The sequence below is a fragment of the Lethenteron reissneri genome, chromosome 51 (genome assembly GCF_015708825.2).
Source record: "Lethenteron reissneri isolate LAM-NWPU_2019-01 chromosome 51, ASM1570882v1, whole genome shotgun sequence".
Taxonomy (NCBI): Eukaryota; Metazoa; Chordata; class Hyperoartia; order Petromyzontiformes; family Petromyzontidae; genus Lethenteron; species Lethenteron reissneri.
The window spans coordinates 7,529,878-7,551,165 of NC_083829.1; the positions used below are offsets into that span (position 1 = coordinate 7,529,878).

General features: G+C 55.7%; 1 protein-coding gene across 1 annotated transcript; it reads left to right on the forward strand.

Moving 5' to 3' along the window:
- The first annotated feature begins 438 nt into the window (after positions 1 to 438).
- On the forward strand, positions 439 to 21,288 carry LOC133355468 (calcium/calmodulin-dependent protein kinase type 1-like). Its single transcript, XM_061572782.1, has 11 exons — positions 439 to 1,446; positions 9,747 to 9,878; positions 10,494 to 10,568; positions 11,213 to 11,351; positions 12,348 to 12,474; positions 13,045 to 13,120; positions 13,536 to 13,648; positions 14,438 to 14,516; positions 15,817 to 15,904; positions 17,207 to 17,375; positions 18,900 to 21,288. The coding sequence occupies exons 1-11, from the start codon at positions 1,358 to 1,360 to the stop codon at positions 18,902 to 18,904; spliced, it is 1,092 nt and encodes a 363-aa protein (XP_061428766.1). The 5' UTR covers positions 439 to 1,357; the 3' UTR covers positions 18,905 to 21,288.

The following is a 21,288-nucleotide window of genomic DNA, read 5'->3' on the forward strand; positions in this document are numbered from 1 at the left end:
TCATTGACCCCGCACAGAGAGGGGGCTCCCCCAGGGATGGGAATGGAGGGGGAGCGTGGGGGGGGGGGGAGTGAGGGGTGGGCGAGAGGGAGGGAGGGGTGGGAGATGGAGGGAGTGTGGAGTGTGAGATGGAGGGAGTGGGAGATGGAGGGAGTGGGAGATGGAGGGAGTGGGAGATGGAGGGATAGAATGGGAGATGGAGGGAGGGAGCGGGAGAGGAAGAGAGGGGAAGGCGAGACAGGGAGGGAGAGAGTGGAAGATTTACGGAGGAGAGAGTGCTTGGAAAGAAGATTTAGGGAGATGGAGCGAGAGCGAAGGGAGAGGGAGGGAGGGGAAGAGAGAGAGAGCGAGAGACAGTCGCTCCGCCCTTGCGGTTCTCTGCGTCTAAAGGGGGAGGGGTCGGTGAGGGGTAGGTGGGGGGTTGGTGGGGGGTCGGTGGGGGGGGTGCGAGCAGGAGAGAGAGCGAGAGTCGAGAGCATCGCGAGCAGGAGAGGGCAGCGCAGCGCGTGAAGCTGCCAAGGAGAGCGTGGGGCGCTGAGAGAGCGTGGGGCGCTGAGAGAGCGTGGGCGCTGAGAGAGAGCGTGGGTAGAGAGAGCGTGGGGCGCTGAGAGAGAGCGTGGGTAGAGAGAGCGTGGGGCGCTGAGAGGGAGAGCGTGGGCGCTGAGAGAGAGCGTGGGTAGAGAGAGCGTGGGGCGCTGACAGAGAGAGCGTGGGCGCTGAGAGAGAGCGTGGGTAGAGAGAGCGTGGGGCGCTGAGAGAGAGCGTGGGTAGAGAGAGCGTGGGGCGCTGAGAGGGAGAGCGTGGGCGCTGAGAGAGAGCGTGGGTAGAGAGAGCGTGGGGCGCTGACAGAGAGAGCGTGGGCGCTGAGAGAGAGCGTGGGTAGAGAGAGCGTGGGGCGCTGAGAGGGAGAGCGTGGGTAGAGAGAGAGCGTGGGTAGAGAGAGAGCGTGGGGCGCTGAGAGCGAGCGTGGGTACAGAGAGAGGACCTCTGTGCGAGATTATCTCTCGCTCTCATCCCGGCATCGAACCCAGCCCCTCCTCCTCCGTGACCCGAACTCCGCGTTCCGCAGTCGACTTGGGGCGCAACAACGTCGCTACGAGGGAGGGAGAGAACGAGATAAGAGAGAGAGAGATATAAAGGAGAGACGAGGAGAGGAACAAGATTAGAGTGAGGAGGGAGAGAGATATTCGAGAGAGAGAGGAGTGGTGGGTGAGAGAGGCGAGCGAGCGAGAGGGAGGGAGGATCGAGGGCAGAGGTGGAGAGGATTGAGAGGGAGAAGAGAGAGGGAGAGCGCACACACGGGGGGCTAGAGCTGCGGAGAGAGAAGGGAGAGAGAAGCCAGTGGCAGAGGGTGGCGATGCCGCTTCGCACAGAGGGCGGAGGCCCCGAGAAGAAGCAGACGCCGGACATCAAGGGACTCTTCCTCTTCAGAGACGTCCTGGGGACGTGAGTACCGCGTGTGTGTCCGCGTGCGCGTGTGCGCGTGTCACTGGGGAGACAAAGGCGGCCGGGTGTGGTGCTGACTCACACTGCCCCCCCCCACTCCCTCGTCGTGCGCCGTGACGACCTTTAGAGGCGGCGCTGCTGCTTTTGCGCGCGAGCAGCACTTGCCTCGAAAGTGCGTCAAGGCTATGCGGGGGATCTTTGCCTTTGTGTACGTGTGTGTGTACGTGTGTGCGTGTGTACGTGTGTGCGTGTGTGTGTGCGCGTGCGTGTGCACGTGTGTGTGTACGTGTGTACGTGTGTGCGTGTGTACGTGTGCGAGGAGCGGTAGTGTCGCGGTCAGCGCGCTGCGCTACGAAGCCGGCGAGCCGAGTTCGATTCCCGGCTAACGGTCTCAGCCTCTGGGGAGACAAAGGCGGCCGGGCGTGGTTCTGGCCACCCACCCCCCTCGTGTACCGTGCCTGCCTTCATAGGTGCTCGCTAACAGCACTTGCCCCAACAGTCTGTTAAGGCTACACGGGGGGATCTTTATGTCTCGTGTGTGTGTGTGGGGAGCGGTGGCGCAGTGGTTAAGTGCACTGCGCAACGATTCCGGCGACCGTTCCTCGGTCGACGCGGCTTTAAATTGGTTCCTGGTGCGGTGTGAATATCGGCACTGAGGAGACAAAGGCGGCCGGACGTGGCCCCGGTCATACCACCCGTGTCGGCATTTATACGTGGTAGTATGCGCGAACAGCACTTGCCCCTATAGTCTGTGTAAGCTACCCGGGGGACCTGTGTCTCTGTTTAGTTCCTCATTTCATTCAAACCCCGGGGAATCGAACCACGAGTTCCGCTCGCAGATCTCGGCACGTCTTCAAAACCTACTCATGAACATCTCAACATCATCACCATAATCTGTCTCCTCAACATCACCTTCATCTCCTCGTCAACACCATCATCTCCTCCTCAACACCATCATCTCAACATCATCACCATCATCGCCTCAGCATCATCACCATCATCTCAACATCATCACCATCATCTCCTCAACATCACCGCCATCTCCTCAACATCATCATCACCACTAGCGCCTCAACATCATCACCATCATCTCAACATCATCACCATCATCTCCTCCTCAACATCATAATAATCACCATCTACTCCTCAACCTCATCACCATCTCCTCAACACCATCATCTCCTCAAAATGATGACCATCATAATCTCCTCAACATCAACACCATCATCTCCCCCTCCTCAACACCATCATCTTCATCGTCTCCTCTTTATCTGTCACGATCCTACGACCTCATCATCTGCTCATTTCCTGAACACCGTCTCCTCTTAAATCATCCGTTGCTCAACATCTTCTCTTCACATCCATTGAGCTCTCATCAACCTCCAACTCCTCACCATCTCACAATCATCTCTTCCTCTACGGACGTCACACAGACTGTAGGGGCAAGTGCTGTTAGCGAGCACCTATGAAGGCCGGCACGGCACACGAGCGGGTGGGTGGCCAGCACCACGCCCGGCCGCCTTTGTCTCCCCAGTGCCGATGTTTACACACCGCACCAGGTACTCATTTGAGGCTGGGTCGATCTAGCGGAGGCCCAGGACCGGTTCAGATAATCGTCACCATTGTTGGTAGCCGTGAGGGGGATTCGAACTCGGGTCGCCGGGTTCGTAGCGCGGCACGCTCGCCGCTACACTACCCGCTACACTACCGCGCTCCCCACACGTGTACACACAGACGACAACAACAACAACAACCCGCGTTCACCACCAAGTCGCGGTGACGTCACCACGGCGCTTGTGCCAGGCTAGGTGCACTTTGAGACCACGTGGAGTGTCGAAGGGTCCTGCTGGCAGGAGGTGACGGAGCAGACCCCGGTGCCCCATGGGTTGACTGACTTGAGATGACTGGCAGATGCCGCACACCCGTCAGAGACAACACGCGCACAGACGCAGTGCCGGACTAAGCTAGTGCAGGGGCCTGTAGCATATGTTACAAAGGGGCCCTAATTTTTTTATATTTAAACGCGTAAATATTAAAACATAAATGTTTTACTTGCATAGTAAAGTAATTGTATTTTTTCATTTGCTACACTGTACGACAAATCGCTAACCTTAAACACCCAGTCGTTCATAAAAGTTGAAGGCGGTATAGTACTATAGTAATAGAGCAAGTGCAGAATCACTGAATCGAAATTGATAGCTTGAAAGCATTTATCGCGGGGGCCCTTGAAAGTGCGGGGCCCGTAGCTTGTGTAGCTACTACACATGTAGCTACTTGTGTAGATACTACATATGTAGCTACTACACATGTAGCTACTTGTGTAGCTACATATGTAGCTGCTACACATGTAGCTACTTGTGTAGCTACATATGTAGCTACATATGTAGCTAATTTTGCTACGAGGATCATCCGGCACTGCGCAGACGTAGCGCACACACGCGCACTGGGGCGAGAAGTATAAAAGATTGGCGAGTTATTTATTTGATATTCCTCATTGGTAAAGAATCTCAAATATGAGCTCTGCACACCCACACACCCACCTACCCTTCCCCCGTTAGAGCCGACACTGCCTACTGGGTCAAGTGCTGTCCACGAGTCGTCGCTGATGGCCGACACGGCGCTCCAAGTAGGGGGGGGGGGGCGATGTAGTGTGGACAAATCCACGCCCGGCCGTCTTTGTCTCCCCAGTGCCGATGGTAGTTGTTATGCACATCGCACTGGGTAAGTTGTCCGAGGCCGAGGCGACATCGGGAGCGAGTCCAGGACCCGTTGCGGATAATAGTCACTGGTGTTGTCCCTGCACGGAGATTGAACTTGGGGTCGCCGCGAATCGTCGAACTCTGCTCGCCGGGTTCGTGGCGCAGTGCGCTAACCGCTGCGCCACCACTCGCACAGATAAATATCCCCCATGTGTGTATGTACAGTGTGTCGGATTGTTTTTCGCACCGTATGTTGTAGCTCGCACGGACTATTGGGACAAATCCTGTTAGTGAGGAGCTCCTATGAAGGGGCGGTTTGGCCAACACCACGACCTCGTGCTCACAAATACAAAGATCACCCGTATAGCCTTAACACACTGGTGGGGCAAGTTCTGTTAGCGAGCACCCATTGGGGACGGCACGGCACACGGAGATACAGCGGGCAGCCCTCGTGGAGACACGCACGCATGACACACACATCCCAAACACACCACACACACCCACCACACACCCCACACACACGTGCGCACACACACACGTGCACACACACACGTGCACACACCCCTCCCCCACACACACACAAACACACACGTGCACACACACACACTCCACACACACGTGCACACACACACAAACACACACGTGCACACACACACCCCACACACACCCCACACACACGTGCACACACACACACACGTGTACACACAGACACACAGACACACACGTGCGCACATACACCCCACACACACCCCACACACACGTGTACACACAGACACACACGTGCACACACACACGTGCACACACACACCCCACACACACGTGCACACACACACGTGCACACACACACACAGACACACACGTGCACACACACTCCACACTCCTCACTCCCTCGTCCCAGCTGCGCCCCGCGAATGAATTCATCCCCAAACGCCGGCGTGGGGAGCGGTGGGGCAGCGGTTAGCGCAGTGCGCTACGGACCCGGCGTATCGAGTTCGACCATTCCCAGCGACCCCGAGTTCGATTCCCGCACACGGCCAACACCAGTGACGATTATCCGAACCGGTCCTGGTCCCCCCCCCTCCCCTGTGGCGACTCGGCCTCAAACAACTTACCTGGTGCACTGGGAGAGACAAAGGCGGCCGGCACTTGGTGTTTTATTTTTGGCACAAGACCACGCTCATGGGTGAGCCGTGCCGGCCTGCAGAGATGCTCGCTAACAGCACTTTCCCCCGCAGCTTGTGGAGGCTACCCGGGCGATCTCTATCTGTGCGGCCTGTGCACACGCAGTGAAGGGTTCTGTTGACAAAACAACTGCGCGAGACGACGATCCCCCCCCTCACCGTCTTCGCACGTCTGCCCTCCACATCAACAAGGACGACCATTCTGTACACGTCAACGGCGCATCACTTCGGCACGCGTTGATTCAACGCGTTGCACAACTCTGGACCGGTTTCGTCATTCAGCGTCTCATCAGCAGTGTCTGGGGCTCGCTTGAGTCTGTGCCCGTGAAACTGCCCAGGTGTTTATAGCAAGGCCGCAGCCATGGAGGCAACATTGGAGGGGACCAAATCTTCCAGGGTGTCTGGGGGTCCCAACCCAGAAAAAATATCTAAATTTGAAAACTCATTTCCTGCCTAAAATATTTTAAAATTCACTCACACATGGGATGGACTTTTTATTTATTTTTTACAATAATGTCTAATAGTGTTATTGTATTACATTGCTCTGTTTTTACTTTTTTACCATTTATCGTGTCATTGTATGTAATGGCAAAGATTAGGGATTAATAAATTAGAACCATGACCACAATCATATAAACAGAAATCTATGCATCGATTTATATGAAGACAAGTCCAGATATTGTGGCCAAGGTTTATCAAATTGTTGTTTTTATTTACATAGCATAGCAATTATTGTTTATAGCAATATATTGGGGGGGATATTTTGAGCATATATTATATATATATTATTTATATATTATAATTACGGCCTTGATTTATAGGCAAGGGCCGCTTCCTCGCTCTCTGCGAGACGTCTGATCCCCAGTTCGACGCGCACAGCGCAGAACTCAGCACTCGCCTCGCTGCGTCACAACGGTGACGTCACAACGCATTCACGTTGTGACGTTGCCATGACGTCACAATGCATTCACGTTGTGACGTGGCCGGGACGTCGTCGTCAGATTGTCGTTCGTCTGCGAGTGTTGCGTGCCTAAAGCGCACGTGGTGCTGTAGGTGCACACGTGGTGCTGTAGGTACACACACAGCGGGATTTGTGTGTGTACCTGGCTAACACGCAAGATTGGGTTACACAGTGGGGGGGGGTGGGAGTTTGGTCGGCATTCGGTGTTTGTAGAGGGTTGTGGTAGTGCAGCGGTCAGCGCGCTGCAGATACGAATCCGGCGACCCGAGTTCGATTCCCGCTCACCGTCAATACCAGTGGCGATTACATGAACCCGTCAAATGGGTAGTACCTGGTGCGATTCGTGTGCTCGCTCACGGCCCTTGCCCAAATCATCTGTCCAGGTGTGAGCGGTGGTTCAGTTACTGGTTGTGGTGCTGTTAGTGGTTGTGGTGTTGGCGGTGGTGGTATTTATGACAATGACATTAGTTGTTTGATGGTGTTGTGCTCCGTGCCACCCTTCAAAGGTGATACTCGCGAGCAGCACTTGCCCTAACAGTCTGCCAAGGCTACACGGGGCATCTTTGTATCCTCCACTCCTCCGTTTGGCCACCCACCCATCCCATGTGTTAATTGCAAGGCCGTAATTATAATATATTTTGGTGGGATGTGTCACCCCCAATATATATTCAAATATGCTCAAAATGTCCCCCCCAATATATTGCTATAAAATATAATTGCGATGATATGTAAATGAAAAGAACAATTTGCTAAACCTTGGACACAATATCTGCACTTGTCTTCATATAAATCAACGCATAGATGTATGTTTATTTGATTGTGGTTAAGGTTGTACTTTATTAATCCCTAATCTCTGCCATTATACAATGAAACAAGAAATGGTAAAAAAGTTAAAACAGAGCAGTAATACAGTATACTATTAGACATTGTGAAAAATATAAAAAATGTCCATCCCATGTGTTAGTAAAATTTGTAATATTTTAGGCAGGAAATGAGTTTTCAAATTTAGATTTTTTTTTTTGTCTGGGTTGGGACACCCTGGAAGATTTGGTCCCCCCCCAATGTTGACTCCATGGCTACGGCCTTGGTTAGTTGTGTTCTGGGTTTGAAATGCCAGAGGAGTTGTAAAGTTGATCCAAGGACGACCTACGGGAGGCCCTCGACCAGTTCAGATGATCGTCACCGCTCTTTTTCTGCGAGCGGAAATCGAACTCGGGTCGCCGGGTTCGTAGAGTGCTAATCACTGCACCACCATCCCCCCCCCTCCCCACACACCCACTCCCACGCTCACTCCCACACATACCTCCAGCAACACTCATACTCCAACAAAGATCTGCCTTATAGCCTCACAGACTGTCGGGGCAAGTGCTGTTAGCGAGCAGCTATGAAGATCGGCACGACACACGGAGGGGGTGGATGGGCAGCACCACGCCCGACCGCCTTTGTCTCCCCAGTAGCAATGTTTACACATCGCACCAGGTACTGCTTTGAGGCTGAGTCGACCTAGGGGAGGCCCAGAACCGATTCGGATAATCGTCACTGGTGTTAGCCCTGATCGGGAATCGATGCTGGGTCGCCGGGTTCATAGCGCAGCGCGCTAATCGCTCTCTGGACTCGAGTTCCACATACTCATGCACACTCCCAGTCTCCCACGCACACTCACATACACTCCCACGCACACTCACATACACTCTCACGCACTCTCACGCACACTCTCACACGCAGGCTGCTCGAACTCACGCACACACGCACATAGTCCCCATACTCCTTCGCACACACACACGCTCTCACGCACGCGCTCACGCACACTCTCACGCTCACACATACTCATGCACACTCCCACGCACACTCACACACACTCTCACACACACTCTCTCACGCACACTCTCACGCACAGTCTCACACGCATGCTGCTCGAACTCACGCACACACGCACATAGTCCCCATACTCCGTCGCACACACACACACTCTCACGCACGCACACACACACACACTCTCACGCACACGCTCACGCACACTCTCACGCTCACACATACTCATGCACACTCCCACGCACACTCACACACACTCTCACACACACTCTCTCACGCACACACTCACGCACACTCTCTCACGCATGCTGCTCGAACTCACGCACACACGCACATCGTTCCCATACTCCCTCGCACACACACACGCTCTCACGCACGCACACACACACACGCACACACACACGCCCACACACACTGTCTCACGCACACACACTCACACACACGCACACAGTCCCACACACACTCCCTCTCCTCTTCCTCCTCGTGTTCTCGTTGGGAAAAGCAGAAGTTGGGACATCAGCAGCTCGCAGACTCAGCCTGGCGAGTGGCCAGGCCTGCGTGCGAAGAGCCCCCCCGGTGTTCAGTACCACATCCCTACTGGGAGAGACAAAGACGGCCGGGTGCAGTTCTGACCGCACCCCTGCCCACCACCCTCTCCTCCACCACCGCTGGTGCACTCGCCGAGGCCTGCGCGGCACGTTGTGTGTTTACGCGAGGGATCTTTGTCTTAATATGTAACCCATGTGTGTGTGTGACAGTTCACGACTGTCTACATCAGCAGTTTTCTTTCTGTATGGATGGGGGAGGGGAAGAAGGGGAAGGATGGAGGGGCCCCTCTCGCCCGAGGGGACCCCGTGAAGGGGACCCTTCTCGCCCGAGGGGATGCAATGCACTCTACCCCTTGGGCTACAGGCGCATGCATTCACTCGCTAAGTGGTTGCGGTGAATTCAACACAGTATCCGTGCCAGGCTCGGTGCACTCTTGAGGCCATGCGCGCACACATATCCACGTACACTAGCCCTGTGAGCCATGCGGCTCTTGAGTCGGGTGCAACCGCAACAAATATAAACACAGAACATCTTAAAGCGACGACGCGCAACAGAAACATCCTGGATAAACCAGCAAAAGAAGTGGCTTTGACATCACTACGGCGCTTGTGCCAGGCTAGGTGCACCTTGAGCCCACGTGGAGTGTCGAAGGATCCGCTCGCAGGTCACGGAACAGGCCCAGGTGCCATGGGTTGACTGAGGTTGCTGGGAGATGCACCAGCTGTGCTCCCCACTGTGCCCACTCGTTGTTGTGAGCATACATCAACACACACACACTCATTAACAATACATATACACATACACTAGGACACATACAGACAGACATAAGTATAAAACAAAGACCCCCCGTGTAGCTTGCACAAGCTGTTGGTGAGCACTTATGAAGGCTGGGACGTGTCTCCGCGTGTGTCTCTCTGCGTCTCCCCATGACCACCTTTGTCTCCAAGTCTCCCCGCGACTCCGCGTGTCTCCCCGTGACCCCCCCGCGTGTCTCCCCGTGACCCCCCCCCGCGTGTCTCCCGTGACCCCCCGCGTGTCTCCCCGTGACCCCCTCGCGTGTCTCCCCGTGACCCCCCCGCGTGTCTCCCCGTGTCTCAGGGGCGCGTTCTCCGAGGTGGTGCTGGCGGAGGAGCGCTCCACCGGGAGGCACGTGGCCATCAAGTGCATCGCCAAGACGGCGCTCCGCGGCAAGGACAACACCGTGGAGAACGAGGTGTCCGTCCTCTCCAGGTGAGGGTCACGTGGGTCATGTGGGTGTGCGTGCTCTCCAGGTGAGGGTCACGTGGGTGTGCGTGCTCTCCAGGTGAGAGTCACGTGGGGCACGTGGGTCACGTGAGTGTGCGTGCTCTCCAGGTAAGGGTCACGTGGGCCATGTGGGTCACGTGGGTGTGCGTGCTCTCCAGGTGAGGGTCACGTGGGTGTGCGTGCTGTCCAGGTGAGGGTCACGTGGGGCACGTGGGTCACGTGGGTGTGCGTGCTCTCCAGGTGAGGGTCACGTGGGGCACAGAGCGCACGTGCTCTCCAGGTGAGAGGCTAGATAATTATTTAATGGTCCCTACCCCTTTGAGGTTCAGGCTGTGTGTATCGCTGGTGCCTGGAGATGATTAGGGAGATGGTGATGATGCTATTAATGGTGACCATGGTGGTGATGAGAGTGATAATAGTGATGATGATGTTGGTGATGTTAATGATGATGATGGCCAGTATTTAATTTCTCGCCGGATATTTTCCCGGTCATGGTTAAGCAAATGGAGCAAAGTGGCCCGTGGCTAAGTGTTCACCGCAGCCGCAAAGAGAGGAGGGGAATACTGGATGCGGTGTGCCGGGCGTGCGCGTGTGCCCCAGGATCAAACATGAGAACATCATCGCGCTCGAGGACATCTACGAGACCGACTCGCACCTCTACCTCATCATGCAGCTGTGAGCCCCGACCTTGTCACGCACACACACAGATCCCCCCCCCCCCCCAGTTGCCTCTATTCTGAGTGTTGGGGCCAAATACTTCCGGCCGGCAGCTCAACAGCACTGCTGTTGTGGCCAGCGCCACGCCTTGCCACCTTTGTCTCCCCATTGCTGATGTGTAACAACCACCGCACCGGCTACTCATTTAAGGCTGAGATCACCGCATTACTGGTCTTGAGTGGGAAATTAAGCCTTGTGTTTCGCGGACACGAACAGATGGTGTTGATGCTCCTGGGTGTTGTTGTTGTTCATGCTGCTGCTGGGTGGTGTTGTTGATATCGGGTGTTTTTATTGATGCTGCAGGATGTTGATGGTGCTGGGTGTTGTTGTTGTTGATGGTGCTGGGTGTTATTGTTGTTGTTGTTGGTGCTGGGTGTTGTTGTTGATGGTGCTGGGTGTTGTTCTTGTTGTTGCTGGGTGTTGTTGTTGTTGATGGTGCTGGGTGTTGTTGTTGTTGTTGATGGTGCTGGGTGTTGTTGTTGTTGTCGATGCTGCTGGGTGCTGCAGAATGTTGATGTTGTTGTTGTTGATGCTGCTGGGTGCTGCAGGATGTTGTTGATGATGCTGCTGGGTGTTGTTGTTGATGCTGCTGGGTGCTGCAGGGTGTCGGGCGGGGAGCTGTTTGACCGCATCGTGGAGCGCGGCTTCTACACGGAGCGCGACGCTAGCGCCCTCATCCGCCAGGTGCTGCGCGCAGTCTCGCACCTGCACGGGCAGGGCGTGGTGCACCGCGACCTCAAGGTGAGCCTCCACCCGCCACTCACGCACGACCCATTCACTCGCTCACTCACCACCCACTCGCCAACACCCACCACTCACTCACTCATCAACACCCACCACTCACTCACTACTCACTCACGACTCACTCACTCACCACTCACTCATCAACACTCACGACTCACTCACTCATCAACACCCACGACTCACTCACTACTCACTCACAATTCACTCACTCACCACTCACTCACTCATCAACACCCACGACTCACTCACTACTCACTCATGACTCACTCACCACTCACTCATCAACACCCACGATTCACTCACCACTCACTCGTCAACACCCACGACTCACTCACTCATCAACACCCACGACTCACTCACTACTCACTCACGACTCACTCACTCACCACTCACTCACTCATCAACACCCACGACTCACTCACCACTCACTTGTCAACACCCACTCATCAACTCGTCAACACCCACGACTCACTCACTACTCACTCACCACTCACTCACTCATCAACACCCACGACTCACTCACTACTCACTCATGACTCACTCACCACTCACTTGTCAACACCCACTCATCAACTTGTCAACACCCACTCATCAACACCCACGACTCACTCACTACTCACTCACCACTCACTCACTCACTCACCACCCACTCGTCAACACCCACTCATCAACACCCACGACTCACTCGCCACCCACTTACGCACGCACGACCCACTCGCCATCAACACTCGCACACCACTCACTCACCACCCACTCACTATCTACCCACTCACTCACCACCCACTCATTCACCACTCACTCACGACTCACGTACAACTCACTCACTCACGACTCCTCACGGTGATATCAAGTGAAGTCGCACAATGATGTTGCCGCGTAACATCACGCTGGCGTTGAGTGATGTAAAGTGACGATGCCGAGTGATTGTAACGATGATGTAACGATGACGCAACGATGATAATGATGACGACTTAACGGTGACCGTGCCTCCAGCCGGAGAACCTGCTGTACTACAACGCCGAGGACGACTCCAAGATCATGATCAGCGACTTCGGCCTCTCCAAGGTGGAGGCTCCGGGCAGCGTGATGTCCACGGCGTGCGGCACGCCGGGATACGTGGGTACGGCACACGCACGCACCGTCACGATGGAGCGGACACGGGGGCGGTCCAAACCCCTCCCCGCTGAGTGCGTTTACTTGTGTACGTGTTCACTGGTATGTACCTGTGTGTGCACGTGTGGTCACCTGTGTGCATGTGTGGTCACCTGTGTGCACGTGTGTCACCTGTGTGCATGTGTGGTCACCTGTGTATATGGGTGTCTTGGTTCACCCGTGTGTGGTCACCTGTGTGTGGGGAGCAGTGGTGTAGCGGTTAGCGCACCGCGCTACGAACCCAGAGAGCCGAGTTCGATTCCCCCTCGTGGCCAACACCAATGTCGACTGAACCTCAAATGAGTACCTGGTGCAGTGTTTAAACATCGCCACTGGGGAGACAAAGGCGGCCGGGCGTGGTGCTGGCCACCCACCCCCTCGTGCGCCGTTACAGCCTTCATAGGTGCTCACTAACAACACTTTCCCCAAATGTCTGTTCAGGCATTACGGGGGATCTTTGTCTCTGTTTACCTGTGTGTTCACCTGTTTGTTCACCTGTGTGTATGTTTCCCCCGTGTGTGTTCACCTGCGTGTGTAGCCCCCGAGGTTCTGGCTCAGAAGCCGTACACGCGCGCTGTGGACTGCTGGTCTATCGGAGTGATCTCCTATATCCTGTGAGTCTGGCACTCTCACTCACTCTCTCACGCACTCATTTTCATTAACTCACTCACTTACTCTCATTCACTCAATCTCAATAGTTCACTCTCAATGACTCACACTCTCACACCCAGCCGCCTTTGTCTTTCTAGTGCTGAAATACGGTAGTGCAGTGGTGCGTTAGCGTGGTGGCGCGGTTGTACATGATAGTGCGGTGGTACACGTGGCTGTGTGCGGTGCTGCAGGTTGTGCGGTGGTACTAGTGGTGGTGCGTTAGTACACATGGTACACGTGGTGGTACACGTGGTGGTGCATTAGTACACATGGTACACGTGGTGGTACACGTGGTGGTGCGTTAGTACACATGGTAGCGTGGTAGCGCGGTTGTACACGGCAGTGCAGTGGTACACGTGGCTGTGTGCGGTGCTGCAGGTTGTGCGGGTACCCTCCGTTCTACGACGAGGTCGACTCGCGCCTCTTCGACCAAATCCTAAAGGCCGAATACGAGTTCGACTCCCCCTACTGGGACGACATCTCCGACTCTGGTGAGGTCACGGGGTCGCCACCGAGGTCACCCCGACCCCTATCGCACGGGCTCACCATGGCCACCACCAGCAGGGGTCACCGTAACATTGACCTATAACCCCCAAATGGGTCACCGTGAACATGACCTCTACCCCATTGAAGTCACGAAGAATCTGACCTCTGCCCCATGGGTTCACCCTGACCAATACCCCACAAAGGGGTCACCGTAACACTGATCTTTACCCCAAAGGGGTCACCGTGGTGAACACACCCAGTGCGGTTAGATAACGGATGACGATGAGCATAATGGCGGTGACTACAGTGTCTAATGGGGAACTGCGGTGGCTAGGGGATGTTAACTCCCTCTCCTGGTATGCAGGATGTCGTGGGTTCGATCCCGGCCCTGACACCTGCTGTATATTTGAAGTTTGCGTGTCTCTCTCTCTCTCCGTGGTGAGATGTTAACTACCTCGCCTGGTATGCAGGAGGTCGTGGGTTCGATCCCGGCCCTGACACCTGTATCTTAGGAGTTTGCATGTTCTCCTCTTGGTCGCGTGGATTTTTCTTGGGGTCTTACGGGTCTTTCCTCTACATTTAGAAACAAGCGTTGAGAGTATTTGACTACTGCTCTTCATTTCGACACGATGAGCCACTTCGTTGAGCGATCATGTGCGACAGCCGGGTCGTTTCTGAAAAAATAGCTACACAGCTCGGTGGGACTTACCTGGTGAAATAAAAAAAATTGTTGAAATCGTAGAAAAGTAACACGATGCTGATGATACTGCTGCTGACCATTTCGTCTGTTACAGCCAAGGACTTCATCCGCCACCTCATGGAGAAGGACGTGGCTGAGCGATTCACGTGCGAGCAGGCGCTGCAGCACCCGTGGTGAGCAGGGGAGTGAACGGGGGGGGGGGGCGGGGTGGAGAAGAGAGAGGGGAGGGGGGAGAGGGAGAGAGGGGGAGGGAGAGAGGGGGAGGGAGAGAAGGGGAGTGAAGGGGAGGAGGGAGGGAGAGTGGTGGAGAAGAGAGAGGGGAGGGGGGAGAGGGAGAGATGGTAGGGAGGAGGAGGAGGAAGGGAGGGATGGAGAGTGGTGAAGAAGAGAGAGGGGAGGGGGGAGAGGGAGAGAGGGGGAGGGAGCGAGGGGGAGTGAGGGGGAGGAAGAAGGGAGGGAGGGATGGAGAGTGGTGGAAAAGAGAGAGGGAGAAGAGAGAGGGGAGGGGGGAGAGGGAGAGAGGGGGAGTGAGGGAGAGGGGGTAGGGAGGGATGAAGAGTGGTGGAGAAGGGAGAGGGAGAAGAGAGAGGGGAGGGATGAGAGGGAGAGAGGGGGAGGGAGAGAGGGGGAGTGAGGAAGAGGGGGTAGGGAGGGATGGAGAGTGGTGGAGAAGAGAGAGGGAGAAGAGAGAGGGGAGGGGGGAGAGGAGAGGGGGGAGAGGGAGAGAGGGGGAGCGAGGGAGAGAGGGAGAGAGCGAGGGGGAGTGAGGGGGAGGAGGGAGGGAGGGATGGAGTGAGGAGCAGTCTGGGTAAAGAGGTTCATGCTTGTCGGCAGGATGTTCCAACACAAGGGATTATCCAGGTGAAAATTAATAAACGATTATACACAATTCAGGGGATCAGGAGGGTGGATGAGGGTTGCATCGGATCCCACTACCGAGCAAAGAGGAGTGGGTCTCTGAACCACAAGCAGGTTTTCAGTACATGCAAAGACAAATATCTCCCGTATAGCCTTAACAGACTGTTGGGGCAAGTGCAGTTCGCGAACACCTATCAAGGCCGGCACAGGACGCGACAGGGTGGGTGGCCAGCTCCACGCCCGACCGCCTTTGTCTCCCTAGTGGTGATGTTTACACGCTGCACCGGGCTGAGTCGACCTAGGGGAGGCCCAGGATCGGTTCATATTATCGTCACTGGTGTTAACCGTGAGCGGGAGTCACAGCCGTGTCTCCGGGTTCGTAGCGCAGCGTTCTAACCGCTACACTACCGCTCCCCACAGTATATACACATACATACACACACCCGGCACACCACATCCAGTATTCCACCTCGCACGAAGATCCTGTTGCAGTTGTTACTCGTCACGTGCCACCCACCCCAATCTCTGCCAGCAACCCACAATGCACTGCAACGCTGTGTGCACACCACATCCAGTATCGCCGTGACGCCCCCCCCCCTCCGCCCCCCCCCCCAGGATCGCCGGGGACACGGCGCTCGACAAGAACATCCACGAGTCTGTGAGCGCGCAGATTCGCAAGAACTTCGCCAAGCGCAAGTGGAAGGTTCGGGATGGGGCGGGGGTGTAGGGGGTGGGGGGGGGAGTAGGGGGTGGGGGGGCAGGGGGGGGTGTAGGGGGCAGGGGGGGGTGTAGGGGGCAGGGGGGGGTGTAGTGGGTGGGGGGGGTGTAGGGGGTGGGGGGGAGTAGGGGGTGGGGGGGGGAGTAGGGGGTGGGGGGGGGAGTAGGGGGTGGGGGGGCAGGGGGGGGTGTAGGGGGCAGGGGGGGGTGTAGGGGGCAGGGGGGGGTGTAGTGGGCGGGGGGGGGTGTAGGGGGTGGGGGGGGGTGTAGGGGGTGGGGGGGGGAGTAGGGGGTGGGGGGAGTGTAGAGGGTGGGGGGGACCTCCCTAGTTCAGGGTCCTCGGACCACTCAGGACCGCGTGCCGATGTGCAAACGGAGCGGTGGCCTAAGTCACAGTGTGGGAGCACGATGCAAGCCCGCAGCAGTTGCTGGGGTCGTAGAGGGGGCACCGCACCCCCCTGCCCTCCCCCCCGGCGCGTGCCGCTCTAGCGAGTCTCAAGGCGCTTCTGCAGGAGGGTCCTGCCACGTTCTGCGTAGTCGGGGGCCGTGGTTGCCATGCGTCGTCGGTTCGCGTAGCAACCACGGCCGAGTCGCTTGCAGTGTCATTTTTCAAACTTTGGCAAAGTTTGGCAACACAGTGGTGCCCCCCCCCTGTTCCACCGTTTCCGTGAACTTCGCTCGTCGACGTTTTAGGCAATGGCCCTTCATGGCACGTAAATGAATAGCTGTACGTGCTATGAAGAAGAACAAGGCCCATTGACGGACGTGTCGAGGAGGAGGTCGCCCTACGGTACTGTGAGGAGGTGGTACTTCCTCGTGGCGATGAGCGCCGACGCTGGGATCCCCACGTGCACTCTCCAGAGGAGGGAGAGGAGGAGGGAGGATGAGGGAGGAGGAGTAGGAGGGAGGATGGAGCAGCTTTGCTCACTGTCTGCAGGCTTTCCACGCCGAGGTTCAGTGGATCAACACGACTTAACACACACTGCAAGTTCAGCTCAACTTTGTTGGATCAACTCTGTGTGGAATCCTCGGCTGGGGAGCTACGCAAAAACAAATCGCCCCCCCACCCCTCCTGTATTGGCAGGACCCTCGTGGAACAAAAAAGAGTCACGAGACTCAGTGACGCTTTCCTGGGTAAACGATCGGAGAGATGAAATATACAATCACACATTTAACTTTGATTCGATACAGATGGACGGAGAGAGCTTCCGTGTGACAGCGTGAGAATGGATTTTAACTCTCTCTCCCGTGCCCCCTTTGCCCCCTGTGCTTCCCCCCCCCTATCCAGCGCGCGTTCAATGCCACGGCCGTGGTGCGGCACATGCAGAGGCTGCATCTGGGCTCGAGTCAGGAGGGCCCCCCCCCTTCCCCCGTGCCCCCCCCAACTCCTCCCCCCTCCAGCAGCCCTGTGAAGGGAGGGGCCACGGGGGCACCTCACAGCACGGCCCCCGATGCGTGTGAGCACACACTCGGTGACACACTCGGTGACACGCTCGGTGACACACTCGGTGACACAATCGGTGACACACTCGGTGACACTCGGTGACACGATCGGTGACACGCTCGGTGACACACTCGGTGACACTCGGTGACACGCTCGGTGACACGCTCGGTGACACAATCGGTGACACGCTCGGTGACACGCTCGGTGACACAATCGGTGACACGCTCGGTGACACGCTCGGTGACACGCTCGGTGACACAATCGGTGACACACTCGGTGACACAATCGGTGACACGCTCGGTGACACACTCGGTGACACGCTCGGTGACACTCGGTGACACGCTCGGTGATACGCTCGGTGACACGCTCGGTGACACGCTCGGTGACACACTCGGTGACACTCGGTGACACGCTCGGTGACACGCTCGGTGACACAATCGGTGACACGCTCGGTGACACGCTCGGTGACACAATCGGTGACACGCTCGGTGACACGCTCGGTGACACGCTCGGTGACACAATCGGTGACACACTCGGTGACACAATCGGTGACATGCTCGGTGACACACTCGGTGACACGCTCGGTGACACTCGGTGACACGCTCGGTGATACGCTCGGTGACACGCTCGGTGACACGCTCGGTGACACGCTCGGTGACACTCGGTGACACGCTCGGTGACACGCTCGGTGACACGCTCGGTGACACAAAGATCTCCCGTATGGCCTTGAGAGATTGTAGGGGCGAGTGCCGTTAGCGAGCACCTACGAAGGCTGGCACCGCACATAGATGGGTCAGCAGCACCACACCCAGCCGCCTTTGTCTCCCTCATGGCGATGTTTATACATCGCACCAGGTACTATTTTGAGGCCGAGTCGACCTAGGGGAGGCCCAGAACCGGTTGAGGTAGCGTCGCTGATGTTGGCCGTGAGCCAGAATCGAACTCAGATCGCTGGGTTCTTAGCACAGTGTGCTAACTGCTCAAGACACTCGCACACACAGACACACTCACACAGATACACTCACACAGACACACTCACACAGACACACTCACACAGACACACAGACACACACACTCTCACACAGACACACTCACACATGTATACACTCACACAGACACACTCACACAGACACACTTACACAGACACACTCACACAGACACACTCACACAGACACACTCACACACTCACACAGACACACTCACACAGACACACTCACACAGACACACAAACACACTCACACACACACGGACACACTCACACAGACACACTCACACAGACACAATCACACAGACACACTCACACAGACACATTCACACATGTATACACTGACATGATAACAGACACACACTGTAACGAGCACTGACACTGAGCACTGACTCACTCGCTCACACACCTGGAAGACTCACACACGCACTGGCACACATACGGACTCACACACGGACATGCTCACGCACTCACAATTACACACTCACAACATAGTTAACGTGAACCTTGACCCCTCCTCCCTCCTCTCCCTCCCCCATCGTGTCATTTCAGATTAAGGGGGCCTGGGCCCTGACTTCCCCCCCCGTTCCCCGGCTCCACCACGACGCCAGGGTCATTCGTGGACCTGCAAATGATCCCCTAAAAGAGGGGGTGGGGGGCTTCCAAGGGGGTCTCGGGGGGTAATGAGGGGGTTATCATGGGGGTCTTAGGGGTCTCACGGGGTTTCTCAGTGACCCCCCCTCGTTGCATGTTTACACTGCACGCACCTATATGTCACCTGTATGTCATCTGTCTGTTAGCTCGCGTTAGCTGTATGTTAGCTGTATGTCAGCTGTATGTTACCCTGTGTTACTTTATGGATGTAGGAGGATGTACATGGAGTATAATGTAGAGTGACACGCGGAATGGGAGTGTGTGTGTGTGCATGTGTGTGCGTCGGTGTGGGTGTAGGTGGGGAGTGGTGGCATGATGATTAGCGCAAAGCGCTACAAACACGCCAACCCAAATTCGATTCTTTCTCTCACGCACGGCCAACATCAGTGGCGATTATCCAAACTGGTGGTGCTGGGTCTCACCCTAGGTCGACTCAGCCTTAAATGAGTACCCGGTGAGGTGTAAATAAAAAAAAAATCAGCACTGGGGAGACAAAGGTGGCCAGGCGTGATGGTCACCATACCACCCCTCTCATAGGTGCTTGCTAACAAAATTTGCACCAACAGCCTGTGTAGGATACATGGAGGATCTTTGTGTATTTCTGTGTGTCTGCGTGTGAGTGTATGCCTGAGTGCTGCCACGTTCGCACAACCACCGAGTAGCAGGCTGGTCCGTTTCGTGAACCAGCAAATTTGGCAGAGCCTGAGTTCCCAGAGACGCCGGGGCCGTGTGGCTGCTCACACTGTCACTCGGGCAGCTGGAATCCCGTGTCCATATCTGAGGCGGAGAAAACCCTGTTCCTACATCGCTGCACCCGAGGTGATTGATCCAGAACTCACTGGAGGGAGGGGATGGATGGGCAGGGGCAGTGTATTCATAACCGGGCGGCTATTGAAATGCAGGGGTATAAAACATGAGCCGCTGCTGGATGCACTGTTGGAACGGATCTGCACGGCTCTCGGGTCTACTACACAGCGGTTGTGGGAGCGACGCAGGGATGGTGTGAGTGCCGCGTGTCGCTGCGCACGCATGCCACGTCCCACGAGACCACCCGCCCATGCGGAGAGACCCAACCCTGACCCGCACACTCATCCCCTTATCCCCCCTCATCTATTCCTTTCACCCCATCCCATATCATCCACAAAATCCCCAAAGTCATCCACCCACTCTTCCAACGTACCCCCTTATACCATCACTCACCCTCTATTTTCGCACTTACCCCCCTATTCCTCTCACCCCCTATTCCACAAATCCCCCAAATTATCCCCCTCACCCCGACTCAAAAATCATCTCACTAATATCTTATTTTTTAATATATAACCCTAACCCAAAAAACTCTTTCCCCAACCCCAACTCCGACCATAAATCGAAATCTAATCCTTTCCTCAACGCCTAAACTTAGCCAAAAACCTTACCCCAGCCCTTAACTCTGACCCTATCCCTATTTCCAAATTACACACTGCTCTTAACCCCGAAACCCAAAGTTGAATGGTGCAACTTTCTTGCGATGTTGTTGATTGCAACATTGTCTCTGCGTTGTGCTATCTAAATTTGACCGTGATTCTTAATTTGGCCGAATTACATTTCTGAGAACTACCAAATATCCGTTCGTCAGTCACGCGACGAACATTACCCTCAGCACGGCAGGGCGAGTGAAGATGCGCCGCTGTCTGCCGTGTGTGGACTCGCGGTCACCTAGAGAAGGGGTCTCAGCGGTAGTTCTGCGAAATCCGCTTCCGCAGGCCGTTCTGTGCGAGATGCATGTCTCGTGACCACGTGATGCTGATAACTAGACAGTTGGCATCACCTGGAGAGGAAAACGTCAGTATTTAATGCCGAAACAAATTGTCCGTGATTTGAAAGCGGGATTCAACAAAGTTGCTTTGTGTTGTTGAGTAACTGGCAACTGTACCGTGTTGTAACTCGTGTAGAACAACGAAAAATAGACAACCAAGTGGCACGTCACAACAACAACCACCATATTGCACGCAACATCAATGTTGCGCGTAACAACAGCAATGTTGCGTGCAACAACAGAAATGTTGCGTGCAACCTTTCGCCGTTCAACTTTCGGTTGATCCCTGATCCTAGGGTTTGGGTGCCGCTCCGGGAGGTCGTACATTGATGCAAAACATTGACGCGTTTAAGTTCACCATGGCCTTATGGAGCAACACTCTCGTTTCATTGGCGCTGTGAGCACAGCAGCGGTGTCCACTCGGAGAGGAGGCGCGGAGGCTACTGGTTTAGTGGCGCCAGAGAGAGGGGGGAGACGAGGGGGGAGACGTGG